Genomic DNA, 17,270 nt, shown 5'->3' with positions numbered 1-17,270 from the left:
CCCTTCCGGGCAGAAGGTGCAGGCCCCTCATTGCGGGGGCAGAGCTGGCTGGGACACTAAGTCAACAGAGCTTGGACAGGGAGACCAGCTGCGTGATTTTGCGTAGCTGATTTGCGTGGGTCTACCAAAAGCCTTTTAACCTTCCGCTTACAATGGATCCTGGGTTATTTTTATTTATTTCTCCCCATCACCACAATGCTTCAATGAATATCCCTCTACATATAATACAGAGGAAATGGGGTGGCTGCCTTATCCTGTCTCTTTAACCCCACGCCAACTGGAACCTGAAATATATCTTCGCCTGGTATAGAGAGGCAGCCCGAAGTATAAGCGGCCAGTTCAACCCTGGACATCCCACCGCACAAGCCAGTAGTTGCTGGACACACTGGGAGGGACTGCACCGGTGCTGCAATCCAACCGAGCCAGCTTTCTGACGTTCTCTGGGGCTGCGCATTTTCTCCACATTATTATTATTGCTTACTCGCTCATCCTCCAAAAGGCAGGACTAGGAAGCACGTGCGGAATGGAAAAGGCTCTCAAATGTAGCCAGTGCCGCTGCCTGTTAGCTGGTCAGACTCTGCACAGGGGCTGCTTTCGATACGGTTTGTGGATATCTGTGAATTTCCGTTATTCTGGCTCCGCTCACTGCCACTGCTCAGTGTTAACTGAGCTCTGACCAGGCTCCTTACAAAGACTAGCAGGTAAAACAGACTGCAGAGGAAACAGAAGTTAACAAGTAGGGTATTCAGACAGCCTCCAGCTTGGAGACACCAGCTAGAGGCACAGGCAACAGCCTTCCCTCAGTGGGGGGAGAAGTTCTGCCGCCTCCAGGGAGGACAAGGAGAGCCCCCACCTCTCCATAACTCAAGAGCCAGCTTCGCGTCCATCTCCCTGTTTTCCACCCTCAGGGAGAGAGTTTCACAGCAATTAGACACACATCTTTTTCACAGCTGGAGGGAGAGGAGAGAGGGCTTGTGAAGCTCCCCACCCCGCCAACGTGGGGGAGAAAACAGCAGGATAGCAGAGCTGGCCCCCTGCTGGCTGACGGCCTGTTAGCAGAGGCTAGAGAGAAGAGTAATCATAACCTACAGACGAGATCCTGTGTGTGCAAGGGTGCAGTCCAAGGTCTAGGGAGGGTGAGGACGGACCCGGGTTCAGAGGAAAGATAGAGACTGGAGACAGAAGGCCTGAAAGGGGGCTTGGATTTAGTATGAAAAGACCTAGGGTTCCTCAAAACATGAAACAGAGAATTACTGTATGCCCCAGCAAACCACTCCTGGGTATACACCAAAGAACTAAAAATATATGTCCACATGAGAACTTGTGCATAAATGTGTTCAGCAGCATAGCTGATCACAGACAAACAGTGGAAACAGCCTGAACGTCTATCAGCTGAGGATGGATAAATAAAATGCAGTATATCTGTATATATAATGGAATATTATTTAAGCACCAAAGCGGAATGATACAGAGAGACGTGCTACAATGCGGATGAACCTTGAAAACACCACGCTAAGTAAAAGAAGCCAGACACAAACGACCACGTATTGTACCATTCCATTAATCTGAAATGTCTGAGATAGGCAAACCCACAGCAGTAGGAAACAGATTGATGATTGTCTAGGGCTAGAGGAAGACTGAGCTTCTCTGGTGGCTCAGATAGTAAAAGGTCTGCCTGCAATGCAGGAGACCCAGGGATAGTAAACGGTCTGCCTGCAATGCAGGAGACCCAGGGATAGTAAAAGGTCTGCCTGCAATGCAGGAGACCCAGGGATAGTAAACGGTCTGCCTGCAATGCAGGAGACCCAGGGATAGTAAAAGATCTGCCTGCAATGCAGGAGACCCAGGGATAGTAAAAGGTCTGCCTGCAATGCAGGGGACCCAGGGATAGTAAAAGGTCTGCCTGCAATGCAGGAGACCCAGGTTCGACCCCTGGGTCAGGAAGATGCCCTGGAGAAGAGAAAGGCTACCAAACCAGTATTCTTGTCTGGAGAACTCCATGGACAGAGGACCTAGTGGGCTACAGGCCATGGGATCGCAAAGAGTTGGACATAACTGAGTGACTAACCCTCACTCCCTGAGAGAAAGACCGTGGTCGGGGGAAGAGGAGGGGCTGCTAATGGGTACGGGGCTTTCTGGTGAATGGAGAAGGTGATGAAAATGTTCTAAAGTTAACTGTGGTGATTAGTGCCCAACTCTGTGAATATATTAAAAATCAGTGCATAATATTTTTTAAACTTATTTTTTATTGAAGTATAGTTGATATGCAAGTTGTGTATTTTATAATGGTGAATTGTATGGTATGTGAATTCTATCTCGATGAAACTATTGTTTAAAACATCAATGAGGAAAAAAGGATTAATTACGTAAGAACTTGGAAGACTTTGTTAGAAAACTGATACTTCAATAAGGAAAATAAACGATTAAATTTATAAACGTAGCTTCAAATGTTCAAAGGAACTCAAGTTTATTAATGGACTCAAACAGATGATTATTAAAATTTATGAGATTTATAAAAAGAATTGTAAAATGTATCAGTTGAATGGTTTAAGAAAAAACTAGGTTTGGGGATCAGTATATTGAATATTGATTTTTTAAAAAAGACTTTGGGCTAACTCCTTGGATGCCACCCAGAACAAGTCCGAGTCTGCGTACCCCCTGCCTCCGCAGTAAGCTGCACAGCGCTGTGCAGACGGAGAGCTGCAAGAAGCGCGGCCGGAGCCCTCAGTCTCCATCTCGGCAGCTCCCCTGAAGGCTGGCGGCTGTGCCCCAGCCGGCTTGCTTCCAGACCCTCGCTTCTGCACTCCAGTCACCGGCCGCTGCATTCCCAGGCTCCCTGAGCGGGCTGTCTGCTTGCAGCCAGGCCCCTGTCCATCTGAGGAGCTACCATCTGGACCCATCTGTTCACCATGTCACTCATGTTAAGCTGCTTACTCCACCCTCTCTTTGTGGGATTCCAGGCCCAGTTTCAACAGACTAGGGTTCTAAAGCCATTTGAAAACCACAGGATGAGCTCAAGCAGGAAAGAAAAGGATGGGGGCAGGGGAGCAGGAAGGCTGTTTGAAGACGCTTGGGGTGGGGAAAGGAGGACGGACCTCCAGCGCCTCCACTGACTGAGCTTTTTGGGGCCGAGGGCGGTGCCTTCTCCTTCTTTCTTGTACTCTTCGTAGAAATGAGCACCAGATGAAAGCAGAACAGGACCAACTGGGAACATGCAGCCCGGGGGAAACACGCCAGACAGGGGTTCCGAGCCACAGCCTCAGGAGGAAGGGATGTGCTGTGATCCGTCTGGCTCAGGAAGGGGGTGCAGGCTTGGGAGCCACATACCCGAGGTTCCCTCTCACCTCACGGTTCAGCAATTTGTTTGCCCTCTCTCTCCGTCAGAGCCTTAGCTTGCTTGTCTTTGAATGGGATAATACACGTTTATTATAATATTATTGTGATTATTAATTAAATGAGTTTATTTAATTCATTTTAAGTGAATTAATGGGCTAATGCATTTGTATAGCATCTAATGGGCTTCCCTTGTAGCTCAGTTGGTAAAGAACCGGCCTGTAATGCAGGAGACCCATGTTCAACCCCTGGGTTGGGAAGATCCCCTGGAGAAGGAAATGGCAACCCACTCCAGTATTCTTGCCTGGGAAATCCCATGGACAGAGGAGCCTGGGGTGGCAAGAGTCAGACACGACTTAGCAACTAAACCACCACCACGATAGCATCTAAGGCAAGGCCTGGCCCAAACTGGACTTTCAAAAGCTGTTGGTTATTTCTTCTTCCCCACATGTGACAGATGGTACAATGCTTTGCTACATGGCTTTGGACGAGCTGGACTTTCGACCCTAGCTGTGTCTTATAGACCTACAAAATACACAGTGCCTGTGCTAGTAACCATAACCTAGCTCTGGGGCCTGGAGAAGGCAATGGTGACCCACTCCAGTGTTCTTGCCTGGAGAATCCCGGAGACGGAGGAGCCTGGTGGGCTGCCGTCTATGGGGTCGCACAGAGTCGGACATGACTGAAGCCACTTAGCAGCAGCAGCAGCAGCTCTGGGGCCAAGGAATCATTACCCTCTGGTCGTACAGTCATCTGCATAAGTGCTGTCTACTGTGGACCAGACAGAAGGGCAGCTCCTGTGAGATTCCAGAGCAGCCAAAGCAGCCCTTTGCTTCCCTCTCTCCTGCCTCAACCCTGCGCCGTGAACCAAAGCGCTAGGAGCTCCTGGAGACCACTCCCCCACCCCCATTCCGCCCCTGCTCCCCCAGCCTCTTCCACCAGTGGCCCCACGCCCCATGACGTCAACCATGCCAGGCGGGAGTCGACCTGAAAGGAGCCGGGTCCGTTCTTCTGAGGCTTCCATCCTGCTGTCAATATTGGCCTAGCTGCTGATATTCCAAGGATAGCACGTCCCTGGCTGCATTTTTAAGGCTCCTGTCTGACATGACAGGGAGGCACAGGGAGGAAAGGACCAAGACAGCAGGAGGGAGCGGCATCTGTTCCCTCCCCTCCCTCCAGCCCTCTGCATTTACATCCAACTCAGACACTGGTCTGGGTCCAACTTCCGTCCTGGCAGGCTTCTGCAGGCTGGAGATGTGAAAATACAGGAGCGTGGAGGAGGGGGTGTGGGACAGACAGGGGACGGCCGTTCCCTGTGTTATGAGATGCGCTGTTTGTCTAGGGGTCTGCGGCTGAGTGCTGGCTACGATGCTTACGCCAAAGACACCGCCGGCTCCAGCGGTGGAGGGGAAAGCTGCCTTAACGCCCCCAGTGAGTGCACACACCTGTGTGAGGCAGGGCCTCTCTTTGCTGTAGTCTCTAGTCCTCCCGTTAGAATCAGAAACTCACGGAGTGACACGCAGCCCCACCTCCGCTATACAGGCGGGTTCAGCAGGGCTGCAGAAAGGCTGGGGGGTGGTGCAGAAGTGAGTGCATAGCGTCCACAGAGATGAGGCGGACGGCACACGCCACTGAGGGGGCCAGCTCTCCCTGCGGTCACCGGTGGCTCCACACCCAGCCCTGCACACCTCAGCACCCAGGAGAGGGTGGTAAGCATAGGTGCTGTCTCAGGGGCCCGGAGTTGGTCCTGGGGGGGGAGAGTTCCCAGTGAAGCCCCACGGCCCACCCCCGATCATCTCCCAGCCTGGCCAGGGAGGCCTGCTGCAGTGTTTTTGGAGGGAGAAGGCCCAGCACCTGGCAGGGAGGCTGAGGGGTGTGAATGCAATTAACCAAATGACGCCATCTGAGACCCCGAAGGCCTGGGGAGGCTGGTGGTTCCTCTGCCTGCGTCAGAGGGCAGGTGTCTGCTCCGAGCGCCCGGCAGGCCCGGGAGCTGAAGCACCGAGGGAGGGAGAGGTTAGTCTGAGCGGGCAGGTGCTCACGCTGGCCTGGCAGAGGGGGAGGGCGGAGGGGGCGTGTGCGGGAGCAGACCCGGGGCGGCCCCAGATGGCTATGGCCCGGAACAAGAGGAAAAGCAGAGAGCAGGAGGGCAGACCGACAGATGACTTCCTCATCTGAGGCCTCCCAAGCGGAGACACAAAATCAGATTTCTACCTAGAACCTGGCTAGAGTCCTGCTCAGAATCATCTGTGCAGCCCAGCCCACCCTGAGAACGCTCCGCAGCGCCGAAGTCAAACGGCCAGCTGCGTGGTCCCAGCGCTGCAGGATGGCTTGGGTTTCCATCCGGGCGCGGGCGCTTTCTCAGCCGTGAGCGCTGAGCACACTCCTTCACCTGTCGTCGTGACACCCGTAAAACGTGGTAACAATGTGCGCCGTTTCACAGAGTTGCCGTGCGGAGGATTACAGGGAACACACCGAGCGCGGGCCGGGGGCCCTCCGGGGCTGATTCAGGCAAGGCTGACTGTTACCATCCTCTAAAGAGCCTGCTCAGTCCTCCTCCTCTCAGAACTTCCTGGGCCCTCAGTAGCCACAGTGTGTACTCTTGCTTTCTTCTTTTTTTAAGTTTCCCAGTCAATCTGAAAGTCCTCTGATCCTTTGACCTTTCATGATGCCTCAGACTGGAGTAGGCGGTGTGGTGTCCCAGCAAGAAAAATGGCTCACAACCCAGGACATCTGAGTCCTCATATGAGCTCTGTTAGGAATTCGTTTTGCGGATGTTAGAGAAATAACTTCTTGAGCCTCAGTTTATCCATCAATCAAATGGGAATGCTGACACCAGCCTTGCCCTCATCCCAGAACTTTCATGAAAGTCAAATGACACAACTAATCTAAACAAATGCACTATAAAAATAAAAGCTCTGAACCAATATTAGGCTTGCAGATGAGACTGGAAGTGTCCAGACGTATGAACTAGAACAGGTTTGCCCTGCATCAGGCAGGCTGCGGCAGGGTGGGACTCCAGCTGCCAGTCAGATGGACTGCTGGACAAGGACCTGCTATCATCAGAGAAGCGGGTTCCTCAGGGAGGGATCTGGCTGGGCAACCCTGAATGTGTGTGCCCAGCGAGGAGAGCGCACAGAGACAGAAAGTAGGGAGGGTGCAAGTACCAAGAGAGGGGGCACAGCGACCCAAAGCAGGACCAGCCCCTGACTCTGCACACACCTGGGGTCTGTTCCTATGCTGTGCCACAGATACTTATGTGCCCGTTATAATAACCTATGCATTATTTTTGCAACCAGAGTCCTCCAAATACAAAGCAAAATACCCCTGGTGTCCCCCTGCTACTGCCAGTATGTTTAAGTTCAGTCTTTAGTAACAACGATCAGGTGCAAAAGTCCTGTGGTCAGATGGATTTCCCAGGTGGTCCCTGAAACCTGACACTGTTCTAGGGCAAGCTGCAGATCTAGAAGAACCCCCACAGAGACTAACTTCACAAAACAGGTATATCTGAGCCACTGCTGCTATGACAAATAATAACTTTCATATACTGAACACCTGCTGCTGCTGCTAAGTCGCTTCAGTCGTGTCCGACTCTGTGCGACCCCATAGAAGGCAGCCCACCAGGCTCCCCTGTCCCTGGGATTCTCCAGGCAAGAACACTGGAGTGGGTTGCCATTCCCTTCTCCAATGCAGGAAAGTGAAAAGTGAAAGTGAAGTCGCTCAGTCGTGTCTGACTCTTAGCGACCCCATGGACTGCATCCTACCAGGCTCCTCCGTCCATGGGATTTTCCAGGCAAGAGTCCTGGAGTGGGGTGCCATTGCCTTCTCCAGAATACCTACTCTAAGCCTACCATATGCCAGGCACAGTGTAGGGCTCCTCTATGTTTCATCTTGACCACAAGATAGTCCTTGTTACCCCCATGTAGACAGCTAGAGTGGCTTGAAACTTTCCTATAGTCACAAAGCAAGGAGAGCTGGATTTTGTCCAGAGCCCAAATCCATGTTATCAGCATGTCCCGTTCCTAACTTTCAGCTCCCTCCCTGCCTGCAGCCTCCCAGCCCAAATCCCCAACTCTTTCTGGGAGGAAGGAAGACGTCTGAAAAGGGAACTGGAGCAATGAGGCAGAGATACCCCCACTCAAGAATGGGGAAACGCTTCTCTGTTCAGGCTTCCAGGACAGACTCCCTCAGCCCAGAAGCCTCCAGGCTGCTTGTTTGTGGTTCAGTGCCAATTACTCCTTGGTTAAAACTGTAGCCCTTAATTCTTGCATGTTCTCCTCTGACATTCCTGCCTAGAGACTGAAACAGGAGCTGCCAGGAGCAGCAGCAAATTTCATCCCAGAATGGAACAATGCAGACCCTGGACACAGGGTGTGGCTTCAGGGACGTCAGCTTCAGCCACGAACCATGCCCTGGACAGCTGTCCATCCACCAGGGGCCCCACCCACCCAGAGAAGGGGTTCTCACAAGGGCCCCCATATGCTGGTGATGTCATTCAGGAGGCTCCCGGGTTGCAGAGGCCAGGCTAAGGGGGGTGCGGGCCACAAACACAGCTGTTCCCCAGTTTTTCAAATGAGGTGAACAGTCGGGACAATATGCAGAGCTAACGCCGGCTCACTACATCTGCTGGAGAAAGAGGAACAAGAGCTTCCCCAAAGTCAGCCTCCCGGCCAAGGCCAGCCTTGCAGTCTGGCTCTGTGGCCCACTATGGGGAGGAGGATGGAGCTGTCCCTCAGAAGATTCCAGAGCCAGAAACTTCTCTCATCAAAGAGAAGGGGCAGGAGGCAAGAAATTCCCCCCACCCCGCCCCGGAGCCAGGGAGCTAGGCACTCACGGTCTCTGCCTCATTCAGCCTCCTTCCTGGAACGCCAGAGGGGGCTCCCTTCCCGGCTGCAGAGGCAAGGAAAACTCCAGCGTCCCAAACTGCACAGAAGTCAATCAACCTGTCACAAAGCAAACACAAAGAAGAACCCCAGGGTCACTCGAGGAAAGAAAGAGAAAAGGCTTTGTGCTTTGTAGCTTGTTCATTCACTGGGAAATTACATCTTTGTCTACACCCGTTTGCACAGTTTCACATAGCATAAGAGCATCTTTGTTCACAGAAATTCAAAGCACTCTGCAAGAAATGGGAGAGATTCTGCAAGGTGCCTAAGCGTGCTGGACTCTGGGGAAGGAAGGTCGTCTCTCTCTCTCTCCATAAGATCATTATTGTGACCTGACACCATAATCAAACTGCAGAATCCTTAGTCACCTAAAGGAGGGAAACCATATCTCAAAAGAATTTCTCCTACACCCAAGGGAGAATTTACCCAATAATTAGTTCATTAATTTTCTTACTTAAGTATTATGTTCTTCTTCCCCATCTACAGATAATCAAACCGAGTTCATCATAAATAAATTGTACATTAAAAGGAGACCTGATTTTGGTGGTAGGAGACATGGGTTTTAGGTCCTAGCTTTTTTTTATTATTTAGGGTGGGGTCGCAGAGAGTAGGACACGACTGAGCGACGGGTAACTCATTTTCCTCATCTGTAAAATGGGGAGAAGGTACAGGGCAGTGCAGCAGATCACCAGACCATTAGCTGACATTTCAAATGTTCAAGCCCCAGGTCTGATCCTTTGGGGCAATCATTTAGCCCTTCTCAGTACAGATAACATACCTCAGTCATTTGCTTTAACACTAAGATGTGTCGGTAGGAAATGGTAGCATCCGCCTGTGTGGAGGGGAATGTGGCAATCTCTATCAAAATAAGTGTGCATTTCCTTTTTGGCCCAGCAGTCTCAGTTCTAGGAATCTTTACAAAATACATCCTGTATGATGCCCATGTTGTGACCTCGAGGATTACTGTTAAGTGAAAAAAACCATGGTAGGAAAAAGTGTGTTTAATATGCTATCATTTAAGAAAGGGAAAACAAATGCATATATATATACATATTCTGAAAAGACAAGAAAAAGATAAAGCATAAAATAAAATTTAAAGGATCTATAGGGAAAGGGAAGAATAATGTGGAGGGAACAGGGACACTGAATACATCTTGTTTTGTGGATGTGCTTTGAAACATGTCAGTATTTGACATAATAATAAGGCACAATATTTTTTAAAGACATTCCTAAAATGAAAGTGTAGCAAATGAGTCTATGTGTCCAGTTGGTTGGTATAGCTACACATAGAGAAACTCAAATATGGCAGTTTGGCTGTATATCATTAGAGGGATACACCTTAATAAAAAGAACTGCCCCATCCCTCATCCCCCCACCCAATACCCTAAATTGTTTTCCGTAAGCGTATTATTGATGAAGATATGGTGTTTTAATTGTTGTCATTCTGAGACTTTTGTATGTATATTGTGGGATAAGCCAAATGAGTAATAATATTTATATTACTGAAAAATAAGAGTTTCTTGTTGAAAGAAGAAATAAATGTGAGCTTGATGAGATCAAGTTAAAATTTTGTAGTCCTGAGTGTGAACTGGGAGTATCAGGATGAACTCCATGTTTTACCTACATCCATACACACACACACACACACACACACACACACACACTTCCTAGCCAGGCCTAGAAACAAGGATCATCCTAAAAGGAATGAGTATGCCCAGAATCAGATCGTGAACTCTATGTACCATCCCCTAAAGGAATCAGGCTTTCTTGGAGGAAGGTCTGATACAGCAAATGTGTAAGTTGAGTCTAGAACATCTTGTCACATCAGAAAAGCAAACAAAGTGTTAATGATTTCTAGAACATTTCTAGAGTTACACCAAAAAGATTCAGAAGCTACCCAGCCTAGCATGTCCCTGGTTAAGTTGAGAATTAAAACAAAATCATGGCTACAATAGGTTGAAACATAACAAATGTGTTTAAATCCTACAAATCCCCAATAAGATTCTTTAAAACCCCAGATAACCCATGAGTCACCTTCTAGGGATGCTAGGAACATAGTTCATCATTTTAAAATCTGGTCAATAAAGCAAAAGGGGGAGGAGTGGGTAGCATCGTTGCTGAGACAAGGCTGGCCTTGTACTAACCGATGTTGAAGAGAGTGATGGATACATCAGGTCCGTTATAGTACTCTCTCCTGGTTGTAAAACATTTTCAGAATAAAGGTAAACTTTAAACGATAGGACAGGTTGAGAAATGAGAAATCTTAGAATGCTAATTCTTGAAACTTTAGAACCATAGTTATTTAATCCTAACAACAATGCTATATGGTAGCCAAGGATACAGACATTATTATCCCCACTTTGCACTGAAAGAAATAAGTGTAAAGAATCCTTTGAGTCAGGATTCAAGTGCACACATTCTTATTCCAAAGTTCACTATTTAACAGTTGCTTCTTTAATATTCTCATCTTTTATATCTGCATTAATAAAATTTTCATTGCCTACATGAGGTTAACGGGAGCTACCACGAGAAAAGTCCTTGGAAAACAAATCTTTGTATATTCATCTTTCTGTCACTTGAAAATTGGGGACCAGATTTGTCCTATGTAGTTGTTGTGAGGATCCAGCGGGAACTGGGATTTGAAGATGGACAGATATCAAGAGAGATAAACAGAGAACCCTTAAAGATGACTGAGATTACAATTACCCCAATGCCTTTACCATCACTCACAGGACGTGAGGGTTAAATGAGAAATGAGGCTTTGAACTCAGGATATAGACTCTCCAGCTGACCCAGGAATAGGATGGTCCTCAATACCTGATGCTCTGGAGACGATCAGGGATCAAAAAGATACCTGACACCCTGCAGACTGCAAAAAAAGTGGCTTGGAGTCACAGGTGGGTGGGGTCCCTGGTCACGCTGCTGGGCATCTTGGGCACTGCCTCCAGATTCCAGAAGGCCAGACACCTGCTGCGTTCCCTGAATGAGGCCCGGGCTGGAGGGAGTGCGGTGGGCAGTGGAACGTGGCTTTCTAGGGACAAGAAGGCAGAGCATGTCAGACACGGGGGGAGTGCCTGGGGCTGCTCACCAGCTCCAAACTGCTCTCTCTTGGCATTTGTAATCCTAGTGCCTGCCTGGAGAGGACTCACAGGTCTCTTCTCAGCAAATGTTTATTCCCAGATTGTCCCTCCCTCTGCCACAGAAGAACAGTGTGTCTCTAGCACTTTTTACCTTGGAATTTCATGATACTATAAGTGCCTATTTTTGGAGAAGTACAAAGTCAGGCTCCTCCTGGATCCTGGTTCCCGTGTCCCAAAGAAGGCAGAGCGCCGATGTTTCTGAACTGTGGTGCTGGAGAAGACTCCTGAGAGTCCCTTGGACAGCAAGGAGATCAAACGAGTCCATCCTAAAGGAGATCAGTCCTGAATGTTCACTGGAAGGACTGATGCTGAAGCTGAAGCTCCAATACTTTGGCCACCTGATGCAAAGAGAACTGACTCATTGGAAAAGACCCTGACACTGGGAAAGATTGAAGGCGGGAGGTGAAGGGGGCTACAGAGGATGAGACAGTTGGATGGCCTCATCGACTCAATGAACATGAGTTTGAACAAACTCCAAGAGATAGTGAGGGAGAGGGAAGCTTGGTGTGCTGCAGTCCGTGGGGTTGCAAAGAATCAGACACAACTGAGCGACCAAACAATTCCCTGAGATATTTAGTCTGAGCTCAGAGAACAAGGACTTTCTCTGTCTCTTGCTTGAGGTTCTTTCTTAAACATTTAAAAAGCTACTTTGTACTCTGAATAGGTAATCTTTTCACATGATATAAAACCCCAAAGTTACAAGGGCTCACAGTAAAAGTAGAGCATATATAAGGAAACTTCCTTCCCGAGACTGTCTGCAGGTTCCCAGTCCTACTGAGAACCTCTCCCCTGCCAGCTACTTCTAACAGTGTTTTGTATATCCTCCCATAGACTTTCTATGTATACATAGATACACTGTAAAAATCATAGCATACTATACATATTTTCTTCAAACTTGTCTTTTTCAGTTAATATCTTAGGTATCTTTCAATATTAGTTCATATGAAACTGCCTTATTACAGCTGTATATAGCAGCTGTATAGTATTCTACTGTATGAAAAAAATAAATAATAATCCTCTACTGATAGACACTTAGAATGTTTGTAATCACTGAACGTGGAAAATTGCTGTGGTACATTATCTTTGGATAAATATAATTTCTCTTGTTTGTAAGATTATTTTTAGGATAAATTCTCAGATGCAGAATTCCTAGGCCAAAGGTAATGTGGCTAAATTGTTCTCCATGAAAGTTTGCACAACTTAAACTCCCACGATCAATTTATAAAAGTTCCTGCTTCCCATTTCTTCTCCAACATGCTATGTTATTATTATTTTTAACCTTTGACCATCAGATGCCCACAAATTGGCATCCCTTTGAGGTTCTTTTATTATAAGTGAGGTTCAGCAATTTTATTTTCTTTGAATTATTGTATTCTTTGCCCATTTCTCTACTGGGTAGTTGGTTTATTCTTGTCAGTTTGAAGGAACGCTTTATACTTTTTTTCTTAGAACATAGATTCTTAAAATTCAAAATTATATGGAGTTTACTTGTACAGAAAGATTTTTTAAAAATTAAAGATTCCTTTCTTATAATTTCCATATTAATGGTTATTTAATACCATATTAGTATGTTAAATTTACTATACCATTTTCAGCCAGTAGCCTGTTTATGTATATTTGTTTTTTTAACTTCTACAGCGTTGCGTTGATCTCTGTCATACAGCAACGTGAATCGGCCATAATTATACATCTCTCCCCGTCCTCCCTCCCCTCCCCAGCCCATTCCTGCAGGTCAGCCCAGAGCGCCAGGCTCGGCTCTGTCTGCTACACAGCAACTTCTCACCAGCTGTCCGCCTTACACCTGACGGCGCATGTATGCGGATACTACCTTCTCCTTCCGTCCCCTTCTCTTCCTCCCCCACTGTGTCCACGAGCCCACTCTCTACACCTGCATCTCCATTCCTTCCCTGCAAATAGCTTGGTCACTACAATTTTTCTAGATTCCATATATGTGTGTTAATGTGTTTGTTTTTCTCTTTCTGACTTACTTCACTCTGTCCACCTCACTAGAACTGACTCAGATTTGTTCTTTTTTATGGTTCATATTCCATTGTATAAATATACCACATCTTTATCCATTCGTCTGTCACTGGACATCTAGGCTGCTTCCCTGTCCTGGCCATTGTAAACAGTGCTGCTGTGAACACTGGGGCACATGTCTTTTTCAATTTATGCTTTTCTCAGGGTATAGGCCCAGGAGTGGGGTTACTAGCTCATATGGTAGATTTATTTCTACTTTGTTTTTTTTAAGAAATCTCCATACTGTTCTCCCTAATGGCTGTATCAGTTTACATTCCCACCAACAGTACAGGAGGATTCCCTTTTCTCCACATCCTCTCCAGCACTGATTGATCACAGATTTTTTGATGATGGCCATTCTGAATGGCGTGAGGTGATACCTCATTGTAGTTTTGATTTGCATTTCTCTAATAAGGAAAGCTATGACCAACTAGATAGCATATTAAAAAGCAGAGACATTACTTTGCCAACAAAGGTCCGTCTACTTCAAGGCTATGGTTTTACCAGTGGTCATGTATGGATGTGAGAGTTGGACTATAAAGAAATCTGAGCCCTGAAGAATTGATGCTTTTGAACTGTGGTGTTGGAGAAGACTCTTGAGAGTCCCTTGGACTGCAAGGAGATCCAACCAGTCCATCCTAAAGGAGATCAGTCCTGGGTGTTCATTGGAAGGACTGATGTTGAAGCTGAAACTCCAATACTTTCGCCACCTCATGCGAAGAGTTGACTCACTGGAAAAGACCCTGATGCTGGGAGGGACTGGGGGCAGGAGGAGAAGGGGACAACAGAGGATGAGATGGCTGGATGGCATCACCGCCTTGATGGACATGAGTATGGGTAAACTCCAGGAGTTGGTGATGGACAGGGAGGCCTGGCATGCTCCGATTCATGGGGTCGCAAAGAGTTGGACACGACTGAGCGACTGAACTGAACTGAACTGAACTGAATTCATAATAACCCCCACAGATGGAAACAACCCCAGTATTTTTTTTCCCTTGGCTATCTATTTTACATATATTTTTGGGGGCTCCAAAATCACTGCAGATGGTGATTGCAGCCATGAAATTAAAAGACGCTTACCCCTTGGAAGAAAAGTTATGACCAACCTAGACAGCATATTCAAAAGCAGAGACATTACTTTGCCGACTAAGGTCCGTCTAGTCAAGGCTATGGTTTTTCCAGTGGTCATGTATGGATGTGAGAGTTGGACTGTGAAGAAGGCTGAGCGCTGAAGAATTGATGCTTTTGAACTGTGGTGTTGGAGAAGACTCTTGAGAGTCCCTTGGACTGCAAGGAGATCCAACCAGTCCATTCTGAAGGAGATCAGCCCTGGGATTTCTTTGGAGGGAATGATGCTGAAGCTGAAACTCCAGTACTTTGGCCACCTCATGCGAAGAGTTGACTCACTGGAAAAGACTCTGATGCTGGGAGGGATTGGGGGCAGGAGGAGAAGGGACGACCGAGGATGAGATGGCTGGATGGCATCACCGACTCGATGGACGTGAGTCTGAGTGAACTCCGGGAGTTGGTGATGGAGAGGGAGGCCTGGCGTGCTGCAGTTCATGGGGTCACAAAGAGTCGGACACGACTGAGCGACTGAACTGAACTGAATGTAATTCCAGTATCTTTTAAAGGATGAAAGGTTAAACAAACAGCATATGTCCACATCATAGAGCACTACCCAGCAATAAAAAAGAAGTAATTATTGAAACATGCAATAACTTGGACAAATCTCCACTAAATTATGCTGAGTGAAAAAAGTCAACCCAAATGGTTAAATATTGTGTAATTCCACTCATATAACATTTTGGAAATGACAAAAATTATAGAAACAAAACAGATTATTGGTTGCCATGGGTTAAGAAAGGGGGTTTGTGATAGGAAAAGATGGGTGTGTCTACGAAAGGTTAACAAGAGAGATCTCTGTACTGACAGAAATGTTTTTCTCTTGACAGTACATTGTCAGTATCCTAGTGTGATATTATACTACAGTTTTGCAAGGTGTTACTATTGAGGGAAACTGGGAAAAGCACAGGGCTTCCCAGGAGGCCCAATGGTAAAGAATCAGCCTGCCAATACAGCAGACACAGGAGACATGGGTTCGATCCCTGGGCCAGGAAGATCCCCTGGAGAAGGAAATGGCAACCCATTCAAGGATTCTTGCCGAGAGAATTCCATGGACAGGAGAGCCTGGCAGGCTTCAGTTCAAAGGACTGTAAAGAGTCGGACATAACTGAGCACACACAGTCAAAGCGTATAAAGGATCTCTCTGTATTATTTGCTTTGACTGCATATGAACCTATAATTGTCTCAAATAAAAAATATAATTAAAGTAGTTTTTAGTTGATTCTCTTCGTACTTCACATAATAATATCATCTGTAAAAAATTATAATGTTATTTTCTCCTTTCCAATTTTTATGCCTCATTTCCTTCTTTTGGCAGATTCAACTTAATGTCGGGCATTGGAAAAACAAATTGGGAAGAAAAATGTGCTATTACATAAAGTAATACAAACTGGATAGAAGTATCTTTTTAACATATTTTCATTATGTGCTAGCACAGATTACAGACTTTTGACATTATTTTTAAAAACTAAAACATTTTCCCAGATGTATTTAAAAGCTCATCTGCACAGTAAGGGGAGGAATAACCAGGAAAGGCTAGAGAGGCCTGCACAGCCACTAACAGAGACACTTCTAAGAGAAGCCGCAGACTTAGAGAAAATGTTTGAAAGACAAATCCGGTAAAGGGCTGGCTGCAGGATACACAATGAATTCTCAGCTGTATAAGAAGCCGATAAACAACCCATGAAAAATAAGCAAAAGATCTCAATAGATCTTCAGCAAAGGAGATACTTCTGGCAAATAAGCACTCAAAAAGATACTCAGCACTACTTGTCATTAGGGAAGTGCAAATTAAAACCACAATGAGATACCACAAGACACTATTATATACCTGTTAGAAGAATAGCTCAAAAACCTCCAAACGAAAACCTCACAATACCATGTGCTGGTGAGGATATGAGGCCACTGGACCTAACATACATAGAAATAGTACACCTACTTTGGAAAACCACTTGGCAGATTCTTAAAGGTGAAACATATAGTTACTATATGACTCAGTAATTCCACTCCTGGGTATTTACCCAAGGGAATTGAATATATATTTCTACAGAAAAATCTCAGTTCAGTTCAGTCGCTCAGTCGTGTCCGACTCTTTGCGACCCCATGAATTGCAGCACGCCAGGCCTCCCTGTCCATCACCAGCTCCCGAAGTTCACTCAGACTCACGTCCATCGAGTCAGTGATGCCATCCAGCCATCTCATCCTCTGTCGTCCCCTTCTCCTCCTGCCCCTAATCCCTCCCAGCATCAGACTCTTTTCCAATGAGTCACCTCTACACATGAAGTGGCCAAAGTACTGGAGCTTCAGCTTTAGCATCATTCCTTCCAAAGAAATCCCAGGGCTGATCTCCTTCAGAATGGACTGGTTGGATCTCCTTGCAGTCCAGAGGACTTTCAAGAGTCTTCTCCAACACCACAGTTCAAAAGCATCAATTCTTCGGCCCTCAGCCTTCTTCACAGTCCAACTCTCACATCCATACATGACCACAGGAAAAACCATAGCCTTGACTAGATGGACCTTAGTTGGCAAAGTAATGTCTCTGCTTTTGAATAGGTTATCTAGGTTGGTCATAACTTTTCTTCCAGGGGGTAAGCGTCTTTTAATTTCATGGCTGCAATCACCATCTGCAGTGATTTTGGAGCCCCCCAAAATAAAGTCTGACACTGTTTCCACTGTTTCCCCATCTATTTCCCATGAAGTGATGGGACCAGATGCCATGATCTTCGTTTTCTGAATGTTGAGCTTTAAACCAACTTTTTCACTCTCCTCT

General features: G+C 46.8%; 1 protein-coding gene across 1 annotated transcript in view; it reads right to left on the bottom strand.

Moving 5' to 3' along the window:
- The window catches only part of NFASC (neurofascin), a 165,702-nt gene that overhangs the window by 86,907 nt on the left and 61,525 nt on the right, over window positions 1-17,270 (bottom strand). The window contains exon 2 of the mRNA XM_052654213.1: window positions 8,168-8,276. Within this exon, the coding sequence (XP_052510173.1) occupies window positions 8,168-8,276 (109 nt within the window). The remainder of the gene's footprint in view (window positions 1-8,167; window positions 8,277-17,270) is intronic.

The sequence above is a fragment of the Budorcas taxicolor genome, chromosome 16, assembly GCF_023091745.1.
Source record: "Budorcas taxicolor isolate Tak-1 chromosome 16, Takin1.1, whole genome shotgun sequence".
Taxonomy (NCBI): Eukaryota; Metazoa; Chordata; class Mammalia; order Artiodactyla; family Bovidae; genus Budorcas; species Budorcas taxicolor.
This window is presented reverse-complemented; position numbering and strand designations above follow the sequence as displayed.